General features: G+C 37.5%; 1 protein-coding gene across 4 annotated transcripts in view; it reads left to right on the top strand.

Annotated features, from left to right (window-relative positions):
* The window catches only part of AUH (AU RNA binding methylglutaconyl-CoA hydratase), a 192,935-nt gene that overhangs the window by 16,211 nt on the left and 154,121 nt on the right, over window positions 1-22,603 (top strand). For 3 of the 4 annotated variants that reach the window (XM_043452996.1, XM_043452995.1, XM_043452997.1), the window contains exons 2-3: window positions 2,931-2,998; window positions 3,110-3,197. The exons of the other annotated variant lie outside the window; for it this stretch is intronic. In XM_043452996.1, coding sequence (XP_043308931.1) covers window positions 2,931-2,998; window positions 3,110-3,197 — 156 coding nt within the window. The remainder of the gene's footprint in view (window positions 1-2,930; window positions 2,999-3,109; window positions 3,198-22,603) is intronic. 4 annotated transcript variants of the gene reach the window in all.

The raw sequence follows: 22,603 nt of genomic DNA on the forward strand, positions 1-22,603 counted from the left end.
ATTCAGAAAGAGTTATTTAAAACCCTTTGGCTGATTGTTTTGGGCACATATTGTCTCATTTAAAATAACATACATATATTTCTACTCCTGGAATTTTCATGTTTAGGTATTATCTGTCTACTGACTTTTTGCCATGGAGGATAAGGGTTTGGTCCCCTTTCACACTCCACCACACGTGTGTATCTTCTTTTTTGCACTTGTTCTTCCTCTAATTTGACTTTATTTCTAGGTCTAAGTGAATACTGCTATTTTTTAAAAATAGCTTTATTGTGATACAATTCGTATACCTTAAAATTCTCCTGTTTAAAATATACAATTTAATGGCTTTTAGTACATGTATAGAGATGTGCATCTATCAACACTATCATGTATTGAACATTTCATTGCCCTAAAAAGAAACCTGACACTTTTTAGCTGTCACTGCTCAATCTCTCCATCTCCCGCAGCCCTAGGCAATCACTAATCTACCTTTTTTGTCCCTTCTGATTTGCCTACTCTCAACATTTCTTATAAATGGAATTATACAGTATGTGCTCACTTGTCACTGATTTCTTTCACTCAGCATGTTTTCAAGGTTCATTCATGTTGCACATGTATTGATGCTTCTTCTTTTTTTTTTTTGCTAAATATTACACTGCATGGATTTGTTATATTTTGTTTATCCACTCATTTCAACTGATGGATATTTGGGTTGTTTCCACGTTTTGAATATTTTGAATGATGCTGCTCCGATCATTCTGGTGTAAGCGTTTGTGTGGACATGTGTTTTCATTGTAAACTCTTTCTAAGGAAGATACTAAGTCAAAAGTTGGAAAGGCAATAATATATAAAAAGTTAAAACCTTGGTGCAAAAAAATGCCATAAACAAGTTGATTTTTAAAAGTGAGTGATAGGGAAGAGATCTGGTATATAAATAATGAATTAATATCTGTAATCCAAAAATTTATTACTTGAAATGCAAACGACAACTTTAATAAGATAGGTAGACAGTAAGAACAGTCAGTTCAGAAAACAAATGACAAATGATTATTAAACCAATTTAACTTTTGTTCCTACGATTGGGTGAAATCTGATATATAATGGCATTTCCCCATATATTGTCAAAGATTTGCAATATTGAGAATAACATGAATATTATAATATTCTCAATGATTCCAATGATTCTCAATAATGTATTTATTAAGGTCCTCTTATTGACCTGAAATGAAATGTATAGATAATGTAAGCAGCTGACACACATAATTAAAAAAAAAATCCTTAAATATAATAATGAAAGCAAAAGAGGTAATTTATGGCAGAATAACATTTCAGTATGTAATTTTTCTGCTGTGATCATTAAAATATAAATAAGTTAGAATTTAAGAGAAATAAAACTAGAAACCATTCTACAAAGTAAATAAAGACAAATAAAAAACAGATGATATAAGGGTATAAATAGACCAAACTTATTGTCTATGATAAGAGGCTGAGGAAATAGCCTGAATTGAAAAAGGGGTAATATACCAAGATAAGTTTGATACTGAGCAAAAGTGGTAGTCTTACAAATGAGCTCCACTTTACTTATTTGTTTTTGACTTAAAATAATCCTCTATTGGGATGTGGAACAGGGTGGTGACAGAGTAAATTGTGATTCAGTTCTCATTGACACCACGTCAAACAGAAGTTCTTTTACCAGTAATAATACTTGAAAATGCAGTGAATGTAATTAGACTTAACATACATTTTGTTTTCTTGTTTGATGGGTACCATGTAAAACGGAATTTATTAGAATTCCTGTAATTTTAGGACAAAAAGCCTGTACTCGAAAATTCTAAATGTAAGTGACTTCGGGTTAAGTACCTGGGACAGAGTCAGGAGAGAAACCTGGGGTGAAATATTGAAAACTATGTAATATGGCAAATGGAGTAGTTGAAGTATTAATTCCTGGTGGCTCAGATGGTAAAGAGCCCGCCTGCAATGCAGGAGACCCCGGAGTTTGATCCCTGCATCAGGAAGATCCCCTGGAGAAAGGAGTGGCAACCCATTCTTGCCTGGAGAATTCCATGGACAGGTGGGCTGCACAGTCCACGGGGTTGCATAGAGTCGGACATGACTGAGTGACTATTAAACACACACACACACACACACACACACACAAGCAAAAAAAAGCTGATCCCATAATGCTTGCCTGTGATAAGAAATTGTTAGCTATTGTGTATTTCTATGTATACTGAAGATAATAAAACTGTATTTTAAATAGTATTTCATAATTTAGAATTTGTATCAGTAAATGTGGCCTTCCTACTCTTTAGTCTGATTAAGCTATGTAAAATTTAAAATGTGTAAAATTGTAAAATGTGGCATATTACCTTGGTGGTGCATAAAGAGAGAGGAATTGAAGGGGACGTGCTATTTACCAAGTTCTCTAACAGGCTGAATAAAAGTGGTGAATGTTAAGTATCAGATTGATTTTATAAATACGTATACTACATTTTTCAAAAATATGCTTGAAAAGGACGGTAAACATGAAAATTAGGATAAGGCTCTTGAAGCGAACCTCAGAGAGGTGGTAGATTCCAAAGTCCCAAGTTAACTGGCTGTGTATGTATGGGAATCTGTACTCTGAATTGGAAAAACTGATGCTGAAGCTGAAACTCCAATACTTTGGCAACCTGGTGCAAAGAGCTGACTCATTTGAAAAGACCCTGACGCTGGGAAAGATTGAGGGCAGGAGAAGGGGACGACAGATGATTAGATGGTGGGATGGCATCACCGACTCAATGGACATGAGTTTGGGTGAACTCCGGGAGTTGGTGATGGACAGGGAGGCCTGGCGAGCTGCGGTTCATGGGGTCGCAAAGAGTCGGACACAACTGAGCGACTGAACTGAACTGAACTGTACCCTAAATACCTCACTAACTCAAATGCTTTTTTGTTTCCCCCTTAACTAGGAATTGTGGTGCTTGGAATAAACAGAGCCTATGCCAAAAATTCATTGAGTAAAAATCTTATAAAAATGGTGAGTGTAAAGATTAAAAACTGTTTGCTTCTAAGATTGTGGTACAGTGTTAACGCCAACCTGAAAATGATTTTTCCTCTTTTCCTTCTTATCTTCCCTGTTTCTGTTTAGCTCTCAAAAGCTGTGGATGCTTTAAAATCTGATAAGAAAGTACGGACCATAATAGTCAGAAGTGAAGTCCCTGGGGTATTCTGTGCTGGTATGTAAAAAAGATTAAATTTTTAAAACTAGTCTAATGTTTCCTTAGTAGTACCCTGTTTTCCATTATAAAGTGTTACGTGGTTTGAATTTCATTACCAACAATTCCTCTTTGTTTTTCTACTGTTGTTACAAGAAAAAAAAATGTTTTCTCAGAAAAATCTTTGCAACATGTGGAGAAGTTGTTTTGGAAGTTGAAAAAATAGTTTGAGCAATTAAAATATTGGTTTGTCGTACTTGAATGATCTTTATGAAAGATGAGCTGGGAAGGAAAAATTGTGTCTCCTACTCAAAACAGTGTGCTCTGTGTTTATAAGTTACTTAAAAAGTACTTCAGCTGACTAGCAGTAACTACCCCAGTGTAAATGTTAAGTGTAGACATATGCTTCGGAGGTTTGTGTTTGTAGTAGTGCCCACTCAAGTATGTGTCCACAAATGATGTTTTTAAATTGGTGTCTAGAGCAGTGAAGTGTTTTTTATTTTTTTCTGTTTGTGCTGTGTTACCAAAAGCCAGAGATTAAGTTGCCTTGCATTTTCCATATTTGTTAGTATTTCTAAGTCATGAGATTGTATGAATCTGTTTCAGCTAGTCAAAAATATAGATGATTAAGATAAATAAATGCTGATAAGACACAGTATTATTGTATTTTATTAATAAGTAAATGAAGGTAGAAGTTGAGGGGTGAAAAAAATTTCTTCCAGTACATATAAATGGGATAATCTACTTGAGATAATCAAAGATTTGAGGGAACAACATATAATATTTTATTCATTCAAGTACTTTTGAGCATTTGGAGTACTCCCAGAGCAGTGCTGGGAACATGGGGGAGTATTTTTAAACAGAATGTTTTAAGAAGTGTCTTGGTTTAGACCCATATTCTTTAGTTTGTCATTTTTAGATTTTTCAAGCTTCTAACTCTGTAGCTTCCACCTTAAAATACTATAAAATTTTATGGTATTTAAGAATATTCAGTGTAAATGAGTTTTATTATAGTTTTTTATGTAATGTACCATATATAAAAGGATTAGTTTTAGCTTCAGTTTGGTGATCAAAGAGAGTAGGTTTATCATGCTCAACTGCCTGGGTGAGGACAATTTGCAGTAGTTTCTGCTGCTTCTACATATGTCCAGCTTGAGTAATGCTGTCCTCCTGGTGTTGTCAGAGGCTTGATGTGACTGTCCATAACACACAGTGCAGTGGTCAATATATTGTGTAACTGTTAATAGTTTCATAAGGACTAAAATTTATTAAAATTGTTTTCATAATATGAAAAACTTACATCCAGTGCATTAGAATTCTTTTATCTGTGACCTTGGGATCCGGCAGCTATGTTTCCAGGTGACTGAATCCAACATCGTGACTGATGGCTCTGAGGTCACTGCGCTCAGGTCCTTTGAGGGCTGCTGAGGGGCTTATTGGGAAGATACTGAGCAGTTTTGGGGCTTTTCAGGAAAGCCCAGTTATATGACTCTTGGGGCATGATCGTAGTAGTGGCAGAACAATACTTCAGAAAGAAGGGTTGATCATAACTCGCGTTACTTTCTTTCTGTTGGTGATGGGATTTGTATTTATAACACTATAATTACTGGTAGAATTCTTTTTATCTATTCCTTTGCTGTCCATTTGTTTTGTGTCTCCACATTATCAATATTTGGAAAAAGCTTTAGTGCTTTCATACCATTTATAGCTATCTTCTATAGATTTCCATTTTTGGGGGGATGTATTAAGTAATATACCAAATGCTCTACCAGATTAACATATTAACCTTGAATACTTTTTCCCAAGGGTTTATTAAATCTACTCTCTTTGTTCTGTGTGCTTTTGTGTGATCAGGATAGTTTTTCCTATATTTTAACTCATAAGACTTGTTATTATATTTTGTCCAAAAAAAGTTTGAATTATAGAAAAATTAGGGCAAATTGTTTTAGTAACAGTATATATAATAAAACCATTCTTCCAAATTTCTTTGAAAGGTTTTCTTTTCTTACATATATTTGAAACAGGCAGTTTAGTAGGTCTGTCTTTATTACTGTGTACACATTAAGTGTATTGTAAGTTTAGATACACAAAAGCTCTTTACATACCTAAAAAGAATATTTAAACTTATAGCCTATGAAAATAGTAGTATAAAAATATTAATTTTAATCAGACCTCATTTATTCATTCTTGTTGAAGAATACAGTCTTTCACATAATTAGAGTGTTAACTTTTATTCTGAAGTAGTCATCTTCAAAAGAAAAATCCTCACAAATAGTGTACTCATTTATTGGTTATTCTCTTAGCTCCCCATTCCCTAAAGTTACTCATTTTACCTCTTCCCTTTCTGCCCCCACAAAGGTTTCTCTTCTCTGTACATCTGTGTTCTAGTGGCATTTTGTTCATTTCCAGAAACTTAAAGCTTATGAAGTGATCTTGCTTCAAATTTCTTGAGGATGGTAACTTCTCTTTTTCTTCCTTGAAAATCTTCTTATGTATTCTCACATCACAGTACATAATAGAGACTCACCATGTACTTGCTGAATTTAATCAGCCTTTTGGAGAAGTAAATGGCAGCCCACTCTAGGATTCTTGCTTAGAGAATCCCATGGACAGAGGAGCCTGGCAGGCCACAGTCCATGGGGTCGCAAGAGTCAGACATCACTTAGTGACTAAACCACCACCACCACCAATTAGCTTTTAAAGTGTGCTGTGATTCACTGATTTTTTTTTCAAGGATTATTGGGTTGTGAGCAGTTTCTCTGAAATTATCTCAGACTACTCTCCTATTCACTGACAGCATCTCTGGCTCTTGCCTTTGGTTCTTTTTTCTGTGTCCTTTTCCTAATATACTAGAGGAACAGGTAATTAAGCATTATTAAAGTGATTCTGGTGGTTTGGGGGAGAATGGATACATGTATATGTATGGCCGAGTCCCTTTCTTGTTCACCTGAAACTACCACAACTTTGTTAATTGGCTATACCCCAATATAAAATAAAAAAGTTTAGATATTAAAAAAAAAAGTGATCCCTACATGCACTGGAGGTTGCACTGATTGATTTCTGACTTTTCATTTAAATCTGTTATTTAGAAGCAAAAATTATATTTTACTTGCCTTAACATTTTTAAAGGAAATTTTAGTTTAAATAATAAGTAGTATGTCAAATGTATGAAATGTGTACAAAATGTTTGAAAAAGTATACAAAGAGAAATCCCATTCTTACCCATTCCATTCTTTTCCTAATAAAAATAGCAATTTTAATTTTCTTTTTTATCCTTCCAGTTTTTCATTATACAGATATATACAAATATACAGACATATACACATGCACACAGTAGAATGTTAAGGAACAATTTAGAATGATAGTATAAAGACTATGTTATAGTGCGAAAAATACATGTTATAAGAGATAGCTACTGTAAAATGATATTCCCATTATGACTGCACCTGTGTAAACTGTGTCTGCAGATGTGGTTCAGCTTTCTGTAATAAGTATATTAAGTTGTATTAAGTGAATATACACAAAATAATTTTGAAAAAATTAGCAAATGTATTTAGTGTATTTTCTAGTTTTGGTAACTAAAATCATAACATTAATTGAATTTCTGAATGATTGTTGCGACATTTGAGAGGAAAAATTTCAGAGTGTAAAAACCTTATGTCATAGTTCAGATGCTTTCATTTAATATAACCTGTGTAAACCTAAGTGCCTGTTTAAAGGTGGTGGCTTTGCTGGAATTACTTCTGACTCCTAGGGTAGGGTTTTTACTAAATCAGTGATTTTTAATCTTTTGAGGTATGAGGTCTCTAAGTTCTTAAAATTTCTTGCACTTATACAGTCACCTATGGTGACTGAGAATATGTGTAATGTCATAACGGCATTCTGATTACAGTAATGTAGTTAAATGAATTTTCTCTGATTAACCGCAGTGAAATCTAGAGCACAAAAATGTATATCATGGCCATTATGACCGTAAATGTTTTTTACACATGCTTTCAGATACTATGCCATATCCGCAGCATGACTCTAGGTTGGGAATCAGTGTTATGTTTTCTTTCTTGTGGATTTGAGCATTGCTTCTGGGTTTATGACTTGCATATATTTTTCATAGAATACTGAGAAATACCGTTTTGATAGTTAGAGTTCATTGTGAAGTACTGACTAATTTTATCTTGTTTCTTACATGCACAGAAACACACATACCAAAAAAACTGAAATAATTTTACTGTTTCATAATGTTTGAGTCAAAATTTTAACATTATCTGTAATGAAATTATGAGAAAGACCTTTTAACTAGGCTATTGTATTGGATGTAAAAGTTTACTCCTACTCATCTGTTCATTTTCTTGCTCTTTTAGTGTTCTAACACTAGGTAGCAAAGTATGTATGTATTGTTTTTATCATAAAAATTTTATGAGAAATTACTGAATCTGAGGGGTTTTTTTTTGTCTTGAAATTCCTGAAATAGATTATAAACAATTCTTGGTAATTGATCCCTGTATGTAGAACTCTAAATTGAGTGATTCACTGAATTATACGAGTATGGTTTTGTTTTTTTTTAAAGTAAAGGTACTTTTGCTTCTGCTTTTGAGTTCTAGTAAATTACGTTCTGACTAAAAACTTGTCACTAAAATTGTCAGCGTGCTTTATTGAGTGATGTATTGTTCAAATGGATGTAGATGTCCTGACAGTTAGATATGTGGAGTCCTCTGACTAATGACGTTATCTATTCAGTATTGTTTAGAATCTCAAGTTAAGTTATATTTGTTAATTTAAATGTTAGTGCCTTAGAGAGTTTGATAAGTAAAGTGAAAGGATACAAGTTTGTATTAATTCTGTGTTGGGTTCTTTTTTGGAAGTAAAAAACCTGTGTTATAGACGTAGGCATTACTTGCAATAAAATGTACCTGTTTTAAGTACACATGTCCGTTTTGATAGGTGTTTAAACCATGAGGACAGTTGTGATATACAACATTAAGCTTTCTTTTTTGATTTTTAATTGAAGTGTGACTGACTTGTATTACTATGTTAAGTCCAGGAGCACAGCATGATGGTTCATGCTTTCCATACATTACAAAATGATCGCTAGGAGAAGTCTAGTTACCATCTGTCACCATGCAGTTATTAAATATTACTGACTGAATTCTCCATGCTGTACATTTCATCCCTGTGACTCACATCTTTTGTAAATGGAAGCTCATGCCTCTTAATCTCCCTCATCTATTTCATTCCTCTTCCTGCCCTGTCCCTTTTGGCAACCACTGGTTTGTTCTCTGTCTGTGACTCTTATTTTTGTTTGGTTATGTTTGTTTATTTGTTTTGTTTTACAAATTCTACAAATGTAAGTAAATTATATTTGCAAGTAAATTTACAAGTATATTTACAAGTACATTATATTTATAAGTAAATTTGTTTTACAATTTACAGATGTAAGTAAAATCTTAGAATATTTGTCTTTCTTTGTCTAACTTATTTCACTTGGCATAATGCCCTCTATGTCCATCCACATTCTTGCAAATGGCAAGAGTTTTTTTCCTTTTTATGGCTGAGTAATATTCTGCTGACCATATATGTATATACACCGCATTTTTGTTATCCATTCATCTATCAGTGGACACTTAGGTTGCTTCCATATGTTGGCGATTGTAAATAATGCTGCATTGAACATATGGATGCATATACCTTTTTGAATTAGTGTTTTAGTTTTCTTTTTTTTTTTGCAAAGGAAAAATATACAAGTCTATGTATTTAAAAATATGAATGACGATTTCTACACTTTTCTTTGGAAAGATCCCAAGGAGGGAAATTGCTGGGTCATAGGGTAGTTCTGTTTTTAGTTTTTTGAGGAATGCCCATACTCTTCTCCATAGTGGTTGTATGAATTTGTATTCCCACCAGTAGTGCACCGTGAACAGTGCTCTTTTCTCCACATTCTTATCAACACTTGTAATTTGTTTTTTTTTTTTAATAGCCATTCTGAGAGGTAGGAGGTAATATTTCATGGTGATTTTTATTTATATTTCATAATGATTAGTGATTTTACCTGTCTGTGTGCCATCTGTGTATCTTCTTTGGAAAAATGTCTATTCAGGTCCTCTGCCCCTTTTTTAATCAGAGTATTTGTTTTTGATGCTGAGTTGTATGAGTACTTTGTTTACTTTGGGTATTAATCCCTTATCAGATAATATAATTTGCAAATGTGTTTTCCCAATTGTTTTGTTGATAGTTTCCTTCAATGTGCAAAGCTTTTTAGTTTGATATAGTATCATTTGTTTATATTCATTTTTGTTTCTGTTACCTGAGGAAACATATCCAAAAATATATTGCTAAGACCAGTGTCTAAGATCATACTGCCTGAAGTTTAAGTTTTCTTCTAGTTTTTTGGTTTCAAGTTTTATATTTAGTCTTTAATTCATTTTGAGTTTATTTTTGTATATGGCGTGAGAATATAACCCAGTTTGATTCTTTTGCATTTACTGTCTTGTTTTCTTAACACCATTTATTCCTCTGTTGTATATTCTTTTCTTCTTTGTTGTAGATTAGTTGCCAACAAAAATATGGGTTTATTTCTGTGCTATCTGTTTTGTTCCATTAATTTATTAGTATTTTTGTTTTTTGGGCAGTTAGCATATTGTTTTGATTACTGTAACTTTGTAAGATAGTTTGAAATCAGAGTGTGTAATACCTCCAACTCTATTCTTTCTCAAGGTTGTTTTGGCTATTTGGGGTCTTTTGTGTTTCCATACGAGTTATAGAATTACTTGTTCTGGTTCAAATGCTATGGGTATTTTGGTAGGGACTGCACTGAGTCTAGAGATGGCCTTGAGTAGTATGATCATTTTAACAATATTCTTCAAATCCATGAGTGCAGTGTATCTTTCCATTTGTTGGTGTTGTCTTCAGTTTCTTGTAGTTTTCTGAGTATAGATCTTTTACCTCCTTGGTAAATTTATTTCTAGATATTTTTGCTGCAGTTATACATGGGATTATTTCCTTAACTTCTCTTTCTGTTAGTTTGTTGCTGGTTTATGGAAAGGAAACAGATTTCAGTATACTAATTGTACCCTGCAACTTTACTAACTTGAGTGATGAGTTCTAATAGTTTTTTGATGGTGTCTTTAGGACTTTCTATATAGAGAACCATGTCATCTGCAAACAATGACAGTAAAGTGCTTTACATGTACTCTCCTCAGTTCATCGAACATCTTTTTAAAACATTTTTTTTCGTTTTTTATTTTTGGCTGCACTGGGTCTTTGTTGGTACATGCAGGTTTTTCTCTAGTTATGGCGAGCGGGGGCTACTCTTTCTTCCGGTGCTTTGGCTCCTCATTGCAGTGGCTTCTCTCGTTGCAGGGCACTGGCTGTAGCCGTGCGGGTTTAATAGTTGAAGCTCCTAGGCTCTAGCGCATGGACTCAGTAGTTGCGGTGTGCAGGCTCAGTAGTTAATAGTTTGTGGGCTCTAGGGTGCAGGCTCAGTAGTTGTATTACGTGGGCTTAGTTGCTCTGTGGCATGTGGAATCTTTCTGGACCAGAGATCAACTAACCCATGTACCTTGCGTTGCCAGGCAGATTCTTATTCACTGAACCTTGAAAGAAATCCTGAATTATGATCTTTATCTTGAACTCTCTATCAGAGAGTTTGCTTACCTCTTCACTTAATTCTTCTGGCGTCTTGTTTCTTTGAAACATATTCCTTTGTTGCCTCATTTTTCCCAGTTCTCTTTTTATTTCTATGTATTAGGTTGATGGCAGGCGGCAGGCTACAGTCCGTAGGGTTGCAGAGAGTCAGACACGACTGAGTGACTTAACACTTGGGTAGCTTGGTTACATTCCCCAATTTTGGATAACTAGCCTCATGTAGGCAATGTCCTGTGGGGTCCGTCAGCACGCACCTCTCTGGTTACCAAAGCTGTATGCTCTTGGGATGCCCCCTAAGTGGGCTGAGTGAACCCTTTGGTTGTGGCAGGGCTAACTACCTTGCTGGTGAGTGGTGCTGGCCTCTGGCCACGTTGACTGCCAGGCTCCGCCTTACATAGAGGCTGTAGGTCACTCATGGTTAGGGCTGGGTTCTGGGCAGCTGGCTTCAGGGTCAGGTTGTCCTAGGGCTGGTGCCAGCTTCCTGCTGGGTGGTGCTGTTAAAAATCATTCTTATGTACATTTGTAGTCAGTCCTTTCTCCTACTGTGACCCCCTTAAAACACTGAGCCTGTTACTCTTACCATAGTTGTTCCTCTTCTAGAATGTCTTACAGATGGGATCCTTCTGTAGGTGGCCTTTCTGTGTGGTTTCGTTCACTTAGCATAATGCTTTGAGGCTCACCCATGATATATGTTTCAATAGTTTCACTTTACTGTTGAGTATGATTTTCATTATATTGTTGAGTATTCATTTTATATGTTGAATAGTCCATTGCATTGATACACTGTGAATTGTTTATCTGTTTAGCAGTTAATGGTCATTTGGGTTTTTCCAGTATTTTGGCTTTTATAAATACCACTTCCATGAACAGTCACATATGAATCATTTTGTGAACATGTTTTCATTTCTCTTTTATAAATACTAAGGAGTGGAATTGTTGGGTTTATAATAACTATACATTTTGTTTTATAAGAAATTGCTACTGTTTTCTAGCCATTTTGCATTCCTGACAGCAGTGTGTGAGCCTTCTAGGTCTTCTGCATCCTTGCCAACACTTGATATTGTCAGTCTTGAATTTTAGACATACTAATTGGTGTGCAGTTGTGTGTAATTGTTTTAGATATCATTTCTCTAATGAATAATGATTTTGAGTACCTCTTCTCTTGCTTTTTTGTCACCTTTATGTGTTTTTTTGGAGAAGTGTATTTAGGTCTTTTGCCCATGTTTTAATAAAAACTGTATTGAGTTATAGGGTTTTTAATATATTGTTGACATAAGACCTTTTGCTGATACTTGTTTTTAAAGTATTTCTTCCTGCTCTTTGGCTTGTCTTTTTCTTAACAATATGTTTTGAAGAACACAAATTTTTCGTTGATGTCCAGTTACTCAATTTGTTTTCTTTTTTTCAGTTTTGTGAACTAAGAAATCTTGTCCTACTTCAGAGTCACAGAGAGTTTCTCATGCTGTGTTTTCTTCCAGAAAGTTTTTAGTTACTATGTTTTATATTTAAGCCTATGACACATCCTTAATTTTTGTTGCAAGGTGTGAATTTAGGTAATGTGATCAAAATAAAATATGTCCTTGATATCTGCCTTGGGTTCCTGGGACAGAGTTCCTAAAATCTTGGAGATGTCCTTCATATTATAGTAAGAGTATCTTCTGTATGTGATTAGGGGATTAGAACTCTCAGCCTCAGTTCTCCAACTTCAAGAAGGCAGAGGAGCCGGAAATTGAGTTCTATCACCACTGGCCAGAGATTTAATATATTGTTCAGGTAGTGAAAACTCCATAAAAACCTATAAACAATGAGGTTTGGGAGAATTTCCAGGTTGGTGAACTCATGGAAATGTTGGAGGGTGAAACCTTTGTGCCCCTCCTCTCCTGTACCTTATCTATATATCTCTTCCATTTGGCTGTTCCTGAGTTGTATTTTAATAATAAACTGGTAAGAATCTGCCTGCCAATGCAGGACATGTGGATTCAATCCCTGGGTTGGGAAGATCCCTTGGAGAAGGACATGGCAACTCAGTCCAGTATTCTTGCCTGGGAAATCACATGGACAGAGGAACCTGGAGGACTATATAGTTCATGGGGTTGCAAAAGAGTTGGGTATGACTTAGCATCTAAAGAACAACAACAACAAATGTAAGTTTTGTGAGTTTTTCTGATGAATTTTTGAATCTGATGAGGAATTTGTGGGGAACTCCTGACTTTGTAGGTGATTGGTTAGAAGTATGGTTAATCTCCAGTACTTATGACTGGCATGTAAAGTGAAAGCAGTTTTATGGGACTGAACCTTTAACAGTATGGTCTGTGCTGATTTAGGGAGTTAGCATTAGAATTAAGTTGAATTGTTTGACATCCACTTGGTGTCAGAGACGTAGTGAATTGGTGTACAAGTCCTCCCCTCCCCACCGCATATCATGTCAGGGTAGGATTTGCTAGACTGACTCAAAGAACTCAAGAAATTGCTTTACTTATTACTACTGGTTTATTATAAAGGCTACTACTCAGGAACAGGCAAAATGGTAGAATGCATAGGGCAAGATTGGACTGGAGGGTGTTAAGGAGCTTCCATGCCCTCTTGGGCATGATGCTCTCTCTAACATGTGTTCAACAACCTGGAGGCTTTTAAACCCAGTTGTTAATGGGTTTTGTGGAGATTTCATTACACAGCCACAGTTGATTAAATAATTGGCCATTAGTGATTGAACTCAATGTCTGGTTCCTCTACCCTCTCCGGAGGTTGAAGGGTAGGGATAAAAAGTTCTAACCTGTAATCATGACCAACCTCCATCCTAAAACTTTTAAGGGGCTTTCCAATAGTTATCTCATTAACATGAGCTCTGGTATGGTTGAGAGGGGCTCAGTATGAATAAAAATAGATAGAAAATACTTCTGTCATTCAGGAAATTCCAAGGGTTTTAAGAGCTCTGTACTAGGATCTCATGACAAAGACTGAATATGTTTTTATTATACACTAGGGTTTTTATGTATATCCAATTCTTTCAGCACCATTTATTGAAGACTAACTCTTTGTCCATTGAGTTATTTTAGTACCTTTCTAAAAAAAATCAGTTGACCATCTGAGTGTGAGTTATACCCAGACTGTGCTTTTCACTGTCTCAATTTCTGTGTCTTGAAATTGTTTGGCTAAACTTATTCCTAAATATTGCATATTTTTGATGGTACTGTAAAGTGACCTTTCATAATTTAGACTCTTAATTTTTATTGCTAGTGTATGGAAATATAATTGACTTTTATATATTGACTTTGTATCTTGTAGCCATATTAAACTCACTTTTTGGTTCTAGGAATCTCTTTTTGTAGATTCTTTGGGATTGTCTCTGTAGATATTCAAGTAATCTGTAAAGAAAGTTTTACTTCTTCCTTTCCACTATGTTGACCTTTTGTTTGATTCTTATTACATCAGTTAGGACCTTTTTTAGTGTTGAGTACAAGTGGTGAGAATGTTAGGGGGAAGGTTTTATTGCTGTTTTTTTTGGTTTGTTTTGTTTTATTGTTTTTCAAGTCATGAACTGTTGAATTTTATCAAATCTTTTTTTGTTTTTGCATCTATTTTGATGATTATATAGTTTTTCTTTCTTTTAATATGGTGAATTGATTGATTTTCAAATATGAAACAGACTTGTAGTCCTGGAACACATCCTTCTTGATCATGATGTATTAATGTTTTTACATATTGCTGGATTTGATTTGCCAAAATTTTAATGAATTTTGCAGCTTTGTTCATAAGGAAAGCTACTTTGTAGCTTTCTTTTCTTGTAATATTCCAGTCTCTCTTGGTGGTAAGGTGTTGCTGGTCTCAAAATGAATTGGCAAATATTCCAATTTGTTTCTTCTGTTTTATCGGAAGAACTTGTGTTCTTCCTTTGTTTGTATTTCTTTGTTGTTCAGTAAAATGCACCAGCAAAGCCATATGGTCTGAGAGTTTTCTTTGTGGGAAGATTTTTAAATGTGAATTTAGTTTCTTTAGTAGATATAGGACTGTTCAAGTTATCCATTTCTTTTTAAGTTTTGATAAATTGTGTCTTTTAAGGAAATTATCTGTTTTATCCAAGTTTCATTGGCATAAAGTTGCTTATAATATTACTTTTGTTGTTGTTATTCAGTCTCCCAGTTGTGTCTGAGTCTTTGCAGCCCCATGGACTGCAGCACACCAGGCCTCTGTCCTTTACCATCTCCCAAAGTTTCCCCAAGTTCATGTCCATTGCATCAGTGATTCCATCCAGCCATCTGATTCTCTGACACCCTCTTCTGTCCTCAGCCTTTCCCAGCATCAGGGACTTTTCCAGTGAGTCAGTTGTTCACATTAGATGACCAAAGTATTAGAGTTCAGCTTCAGCATCAGTCCTTCCTATGAATATTCAGGGTTGATTTCCCTTAAGATTGACTGGTTTGATCTCCTTACTGTCCAAGGGACTCTCAGGAGTCTTCTCCAGCACCATAGTTCAGAGGCATCAATTCTTTGGCACTCTGCCTTCTTTATGGTCCAGCTCTCAGAACCCTATGTGACCACTGGCAAGATCATTGCCTTGACTATACAGACCTTTGTTGGCAGAGTAATATCTCTGCTTTTCAACACACTGTCTAGGTTTGTCATAGCTTTCCTGTCAAGAAGCAAACATCTTCTGATTTCATGGCTGCAGTCACCATCCACAGTGATTTTAGAGCCCCAAAAGAGGAAATCTGACACTACTTCCACCTTTTCCCCCTCTATTTGCCATGAAGTCATGGGGCTGGATACCATGATTGTAGTTTTTTTAATGTTTAGTATTAAGTTGGCTCTTTGACTCTCCTCCTTCACCCTCATCAAGAGGCTCTTTTAGTTCCTCCTCACTTTCTGCCATTAGAGTGGTATCATCCGCTCATCTGAAATTGTTGATGTTTCTGCCGCCTATCTTGATTCCAGCTTGTAACTCATCCAGCCCGGCATTTCTCATCATGTGCTCAGCTGTAGATTAAACAAACAGGGTGACACCTGGTCATACTCCTTTCTCAATCTTGAACCAATTAATTGTTTCATACAGGGTTCTGACCATGGCTTCTTGACCCATATACAGGTTTCTCAGGAGACAGGTAAGATAGTTTGTTATTCCTGTCTCTTTAAGAGCTTTCCACAGTTTATTATGATCCATACAGTGAAAGGCTTTGGCCTAATCGATGAAACAGAGGTAGATGTCTCTTTGGAATTCCCAAACTTTCTCTGTGATCCAGCGAATGTTGGCAATTTACTCTCTGGTTCCTCTTCCTTTTCTAAACCCAGCGGATATCTGCAACTTCTTGGTTCGGATAATGCTAAAGCCCAGCATGAAATATTTTAAGTATGACCTTACTAGCATGGGAGATGAGTGCAATTGTCTGATGATTAGCACATTCTTTAGTACTACTGTTCTTGGGAATTGGCGTAAGGATTGACCTTTTACAATCCTGTGGCCACTGGTGGGTCTTCCAGATTTGTTGACATAATGAATGCACCACCTTGATGGGATCATCCTTTAGGGTTTTGAATAGCTGTACTGTAATTCTTTCACATTCACTAGCACTTTATAGCAGTGCTCCTAAGGCCCACTGGACTTTGCTCTCCAGAATGTGTGGCTCTGGGTGGCTGACCACACCACTGTAGAAATCTGGTTCATTTGGATCTTTTTTATACCATTCTTCCATGTATTCTTTCCATCTCTTCTTGATCTCCACCGTCTACTAGGTCTCTACTGTTTATGTCCTGTGTTGTGTTCATCTTTGGTTAAAATGTTCCCTTGATATCTCCAATTTTCCTGTAGTTCTTCCCCTTCTGTTGTCTTCCAGTTTTATACACTGTTCATTGAAGAAGGCCTTCTTGTCCCTTTGTGCTGTTTTTGGAATTCTACATTTGATTGGGTATACTTTCCCTTTCTCCCTTTCTCTTCACTTCTCTTCTTTCTTCAGCTGTTTTCAGGGTCCTCTCAGATAACCACTTTACCCTCTTGCTTTTATTTTTCTTCAGGATGGTTTTGTTTGCTGCCTTCTGTACACTATTATTGTACAATATTATCCATCTGTAGTTCTTCAGGCACTTTGTCTACCAGATCTAATCCCTTGAATCTATTTGTTACCTCCATTGCAGAATCATAGGGGATCTGATTTAAGTCATACCTGGCTGGCCTAGTGTTTTCCCCCACTTTCTGTAGTTTCAGCCTGAATTTTGCTATAAGAAGCTGATGATCTGAGCCACAGTCCACTCTAGGTCTTGTTTTTGCTGACTGTGTACAGCTTCTCTATCTTCGGCTACATTGAATGTATAATCAGTTTGATTTTGGTATTGGCTATTTGGTGATGTCCATGTGTAAATTCATCTCTTGTGTTGTTGAGAAGGGTATTTGCTATGATCAATGCATCCTCCTGGCAGAATTCAGTTAGCCTTTGTCCTACTTAGTTTTGTTCTCCAAGGTCAAGCTTGCCTGTTACTCCAGGTGTCTCTTGGCTTCCTACTTTTGCATTCTAATCTCCAGTGATGAGCAGAATATCTTTTTTTGGGTGTTAGTTCTAGGAGGTCTTCTAGGTCTTCATAGAACTGATCAACCTCAGCTTCTTTGGCATCGGTGGTAGGAGCGTAGACTTGAATTACTCTGATATTGAATTGCTTGCCTTGAAAACGAATCAAGATCACTATGTCCTTTTAGAGGCTGCACCCGAGTACTGCATTTTGGACTCTCTTGTTGATTATAAGGGCAACTCCATTTCTTTTATGGGGCTCTAGCCCGCAGTAGTAGATATAATGGTCATCTGAATTAAATTCGCCCACTCCCGTCCATTTTAGTTCACTGGTTCCTAAGATGTAGATGTTTATTCTTATCATCTTGTGCTTGACCACATTCCAGTTTACCTTGATTACAGGAACCTGACATTCCAGGTTCCTGTGCAATCCTGTTCTTTGCAGCATTGGATTTTACTTTCATCAGCAGGCACATGCAAAACTGAGCACCATTTCTGCATTGGTCCAGCTGCTTCATCCTTTCTGAGGCTATTAGTAGTTGTCCTCTGCTCTTCCCAAGTAGCATATTGGACACCTTCAGATCTCAGGGACTCATCTTTCAGTGTCATGTTGTGTCCTTTTATACATTCATGAGGTTCTCACGGCAGATATGCTGGGGTGGTTTGCTATTCCCTCCTCCAGTGGATCTTGTTTTGTCAGAACTCTCCACTATGACCCGTCTGTCTTGGGTGGCTCTACATGGCACAGCTCATAGCTTCATCAAATTATGCAAGCATCTTCGCCACAACAAGGCAGTGATCTGTGAAGGGGATATTCCCTTATTATCCTCTTAATGTCTTTTGAATCTATAGTGATGGTTCCTCTTTCATTTTTGATATTTATTATCTGTATCTTTTTTCAAAACTTCTGGTAAAACATTTTACTTTTCTAGATCCTTTGAAATAGCTGGCTTGCTTTCATTGTTTCTTTTTTTCTTTTCTGTGTCATTAATTTTTTTTATTATTTTATTTTCTCTGCTTTGGGTTAAATTTAATTATTGTTTTATAGCTTCTTACTGTGGAACTTCCCTGGTAAAGGCTCAGTGGTAAAGAATACACCTGCCTACAATCTCTTAAAAAACTTTTCTCAGTGCTTTCTTTTTTTCTTTTTCCTCTGGGACCCCTATAACTTGAATGTTGGTGGGTTTCATATTGTCCCAAAACTCTCTGAGGCTATCCTCAATCCTTTTCATTCTTTTTCCTTTATTCTGCTCTTCAGAAGTTATTTCAGCCATTCTATCCTCCAGCTCACTTACCCATTCTTCTGCCTTAGTTATTCTACTATTGGTTCCTTCTAGAGTATTTTTAATGTCAGTAGTTGTTATTCAATTTCAGTAATTGTTATTCACAATTCTCATGATGTACTCTTCATATAAGTTAAATAAGCAGGGTGACAATATACAGCCTTGATGTACTCCTTTCTCGATTTGGAACCAGTCTGTTGTTCCATGTCCAGTTCTAACTGTGGCTTCCTGACCTGCATACAGGTTTCTCAGGAGGCAGGTAAGGTGGTCTGGTATTCCCATCTCTTGAAGAATTTTCCATAGTTTCTTGTGATCCACACAGTTAAAGGCTTTGGCTTAGTCAATAAAGCAGAAGTAGATGTTTTTCTGGAACTCTCTTGAATTTTCAATGATCCAATGGATGTTGGGAATTTGATCTCTGGTTCCTCTGCCTTTTCTAAAACCAGCTTGAACTTACGGAAGTTCATAGTTCACGTGCTGTTAAAGCCTGACTTGGAGAATTTTGAGCATTACTTTGCTAGCGTGTGATATGAGTGCAATTGTGGGGTAGTTTGAACATTCTTTGGCATTGCCTTTCTTTGGGATTGGAATGAAAACGGACCTTTTCCAGTCCTGTGGCCACTGCTGTTTTCCAAATTTGCTGACATATTGAGTGCAGCACTTCCACAACATCATCTTTCAGGATTTGAAATAGCTCAACTGGAATTCCATCACCTCCACTAGCTTTGTTCGTAGTGATGCTTCCTAAGGCCCACTTGACTTCACATACCAGGATGTCTGGCTCTAGGTGAGTGATCACACCATTGTGGTTATCTGGGTCATTAAGATATTTTTTGTATAGTTCTTCTGTGTATTCTTGCCACCTCTTCTTACTCTTCTTAATATCTTCTGCTTCTGTTAGTGAAGTGAAGCCACTCAGTCCTGTCTGATTCTTTGCAACCCCATGGACTGTAACCTACCAGGCTCCTCAGTCCATGGAGTTTTCCAGACAAGAATACTGGAGTGGGTTGCCATTTCCTGCTTATGTTAGGTCCATACCATTTCTGGTCCTTTATTGTGCCTATCTTTGCATGAAATGTTCCCTTGGTATCTCTGATTTTCTTGAAGAGATCTCTATTCTTTCCCATTCTGTTGTTTTTTTCTATTTCTTTACATTGAACACTGAGGAAGGCTTTCTTATCTCTCCTTGCTATTCTTTGGAATTCTGCATTCAGATGAGTGTATCTTTCCTTTTCTCCTTTGCCTTTTCTCTTTTTCTCCTTTGCCTTTTGCTTCTCTTCTTTTCACAGCTATTTGTAAGGCCTCCTCAGACAACCATTTTGCCTTTTTGCATTTCTTTTTCTTGGGGATGGTCTTGATCCCTGCCTCCTGTACAGTGTCATGAACCTCCGTCCATAGTTCTTCAGGCACTCTGTCTTTTCACATCTAATCCCTTGATTCTGTTTGTCACTTCCACTGTATAATCATAAGGGATTTGATTTAGGTCGTACTTGAATGGTCTAGTGGTTTTCCTTACTTTCTTCAATTTATATCTGAATCTGGCCAATAAGGAGTTCATGATCTGAGCCACAGTCAGCTCCCAGTGTTGTTTTTGCTGACTACATAGAGCTTCTCCATCTTTGGCTGCAAAGAATATAATTAATCTGATTTCAGTATTGACCATCTGGTGATGTCCATGTGTAGAGTCTTCTCTTCTGTTGTTGGAAGAAGGTGTTTGCTATGACCAGTATGTTCTCTCGGCAAAACTCTATTAGCTTTTGCCCTGCTTCATTCTATACTCCAAGGCCAAATTTGCCTCTTAACTCGAGGTGTTTCTTGGCTTCCTACTTTTGCATTCCAGTCCCCTATGATGAAAAGGACATCTTTTTTGGGTGTTAGTTCTAGAAGGTCTTGTATCTCTTAATAGAACCGTTCAACTTCAGCTTCTTCAGCGTTGCTGGTCGGGGCATAGACTTGGATTACTGTGATATAGAATGGTTTTCCTTGGAAACAAACAGAGATTATTCTGTTATTTCTGAGATTGTATCCAAGTATTGCATTTCTGACTCTCTTGTTGACTATGATGACTACTCCATTTCTTCTAAGGGATTCTTGCCCACAGTAGTAGATATAATGGTCATCTGAGTTAAATTCACCCATTCCAGTCCATTTTAGTTCACCGATTCCTAGAGTGTCGATGTTCACTCTTGCCATCTCCTGTTTGATCACTTCCAATTTGCTTTAATTTCATGGACCTAACATTCCAGGTTCCTGTGCAGTCTTGCTCTTTACATCATTGGACTTCACTTCCCTCACCAGTCACATCCACAACTGGGTGTTGTTTTTGCTTTGGCTCCATCTCTTCATTCTTTCTGGGGTTATTTCTCCACTGATCTCCAGTAGCATATTGGGCACCTACCAACCTGGGGAGTTCATCTTTCAGTGTCCTATCTTTTGCCTTTTCATACTGTCCATGGAGTTCTGAAGGCAAGAATACTGCAGTGGTTTGCCATTCCCTTCTCCAGTGGACCACATTTTGTCAGAACGCTCCACCATGACCTCTCTGTCTTGGCTAGCCCTACACTGCATGACTCATCGTTTCATTGAGACAGAAAAGGCTGTGTCCATGTGATCAGATTGGTTAGTTTTCTGTGATTGTGGTTATCATTCTGTCTGCCCTCTGATGGAGAAGGATAAGAGGCTTATGGAAGCTTCCTGATGGGAGAGACTGACAAAGGAGAAAACTGGGTCTTGTTCTGATGGGCAGGGCCATGCTCAGTAAATCTTTAATTTAACTTTCTGTTGATGGGCAGGGATGTGTTCCCTCCCTGTTATTTGACCTGAGGCCATACTGTGGTGGAGGTAATGAAGATAATGGGGACCTCTTTCAAAAGGTCCCATGGATGTACTGCTGCACTGAGTGCCTCCCACCCTGAAGCAGGCCACCGCCAGCCCACGCCTCCACTGGAGACTCGTGGACACTTATGGGCAAGTCTGGATCAGTCTCTTGTGGAGTCACTGCTCCTTTCTCCTGGGTCCTGCTGTGCTCAAGGTTCTGTTTGTGCCCTCCCAGAGTCTGTTTCCTCAATCCTGTGTAAGTTCTGGTGGCTCTACGATGGGGTTAATGGCAACCTCCTCCAAGAGGGCTTATGCTGTACCTTGGTCTACTGCACCCAGAGCCCCTGCCCCTGCAGCAGTCCACTGCTGACCCGTACGTCCCCAGGAGATGCTCAGACACCTGTCTCAGTCTCTGTGGGATCTCTGGGTCCTAGTGCACACAAGGTTTGTTTGAGCCCTCATAGCATCTCTGGTGGGTATGGGGTTTGATTCTAAACGTGATTTCACCCCTCCTATCATCTTGCTGGGGCTTCGCTGTGTTATGCCCGATGTCCGAATCCCCGAGCGGGAGGAGAGAAGGCTTCCAAGACAATGCAACTCGCAAAAAAGGGAAGTATATCGCTGACTCAAGTCAGGGCTCACTGCCGCAACCAATGCAGTGGTGCAGGGTCAGAAAGCTCTGAGCCTGAGCTGTTACCCAATTTATAAGGTGTGCATAAGCAGTTGGTAGCTGGCTTAAGCAGATTGGTTACATGTTTGCAAAGTAATCTTATTGGCTCAAACCTTCGCGGGCGCTTTTCAAACTTGGGCGATCGTGGGCTTTTCAGCTTTCCCCTGATAGGTTCCCTTTTCCTTACTGGGTGCATATTGATTGGCTGGCTCCAGGTGGCCTGATAATCATGTTACCCTGGAAAGCCAGGCCTACTCCTAGTCTAGGCTGCCTGTCATGGCGCAGCCTCACTCTCTGCCCTTGGACATGGGGTATCTCCGCAAAGTTGCTCTAGTGCCACGTAGCTGCCTCTCCAGCACTACGCAGCCACCACTCCAGCGCCTACCGTCTTAGTGGGGCTTCTCTGTCCTTGGATGTGGGGTATCTCCTCAAAGTCCCTCCAGCACCGTGCAGAGTCACTTACAGGATAAACCCAAGGAGAGACATGTCTAGACACATATTAATCAAGCTAACAGAGATTAAACA

Source organism: Cervus canadensis, chromosome 30 (assembly GCF_019320065.1).
Source record: "Cervus canadensis isolate Bull #8, Minnesota chromosome 30, ASM1932006v1, whole genome shotgun sequence".
NCBI classification, from domain to species: Eukaryota; Metazoa; Chordata; class Mammalia; order Artiodactyla; family Cervidae; genus Cervus; species Cervus canadensis.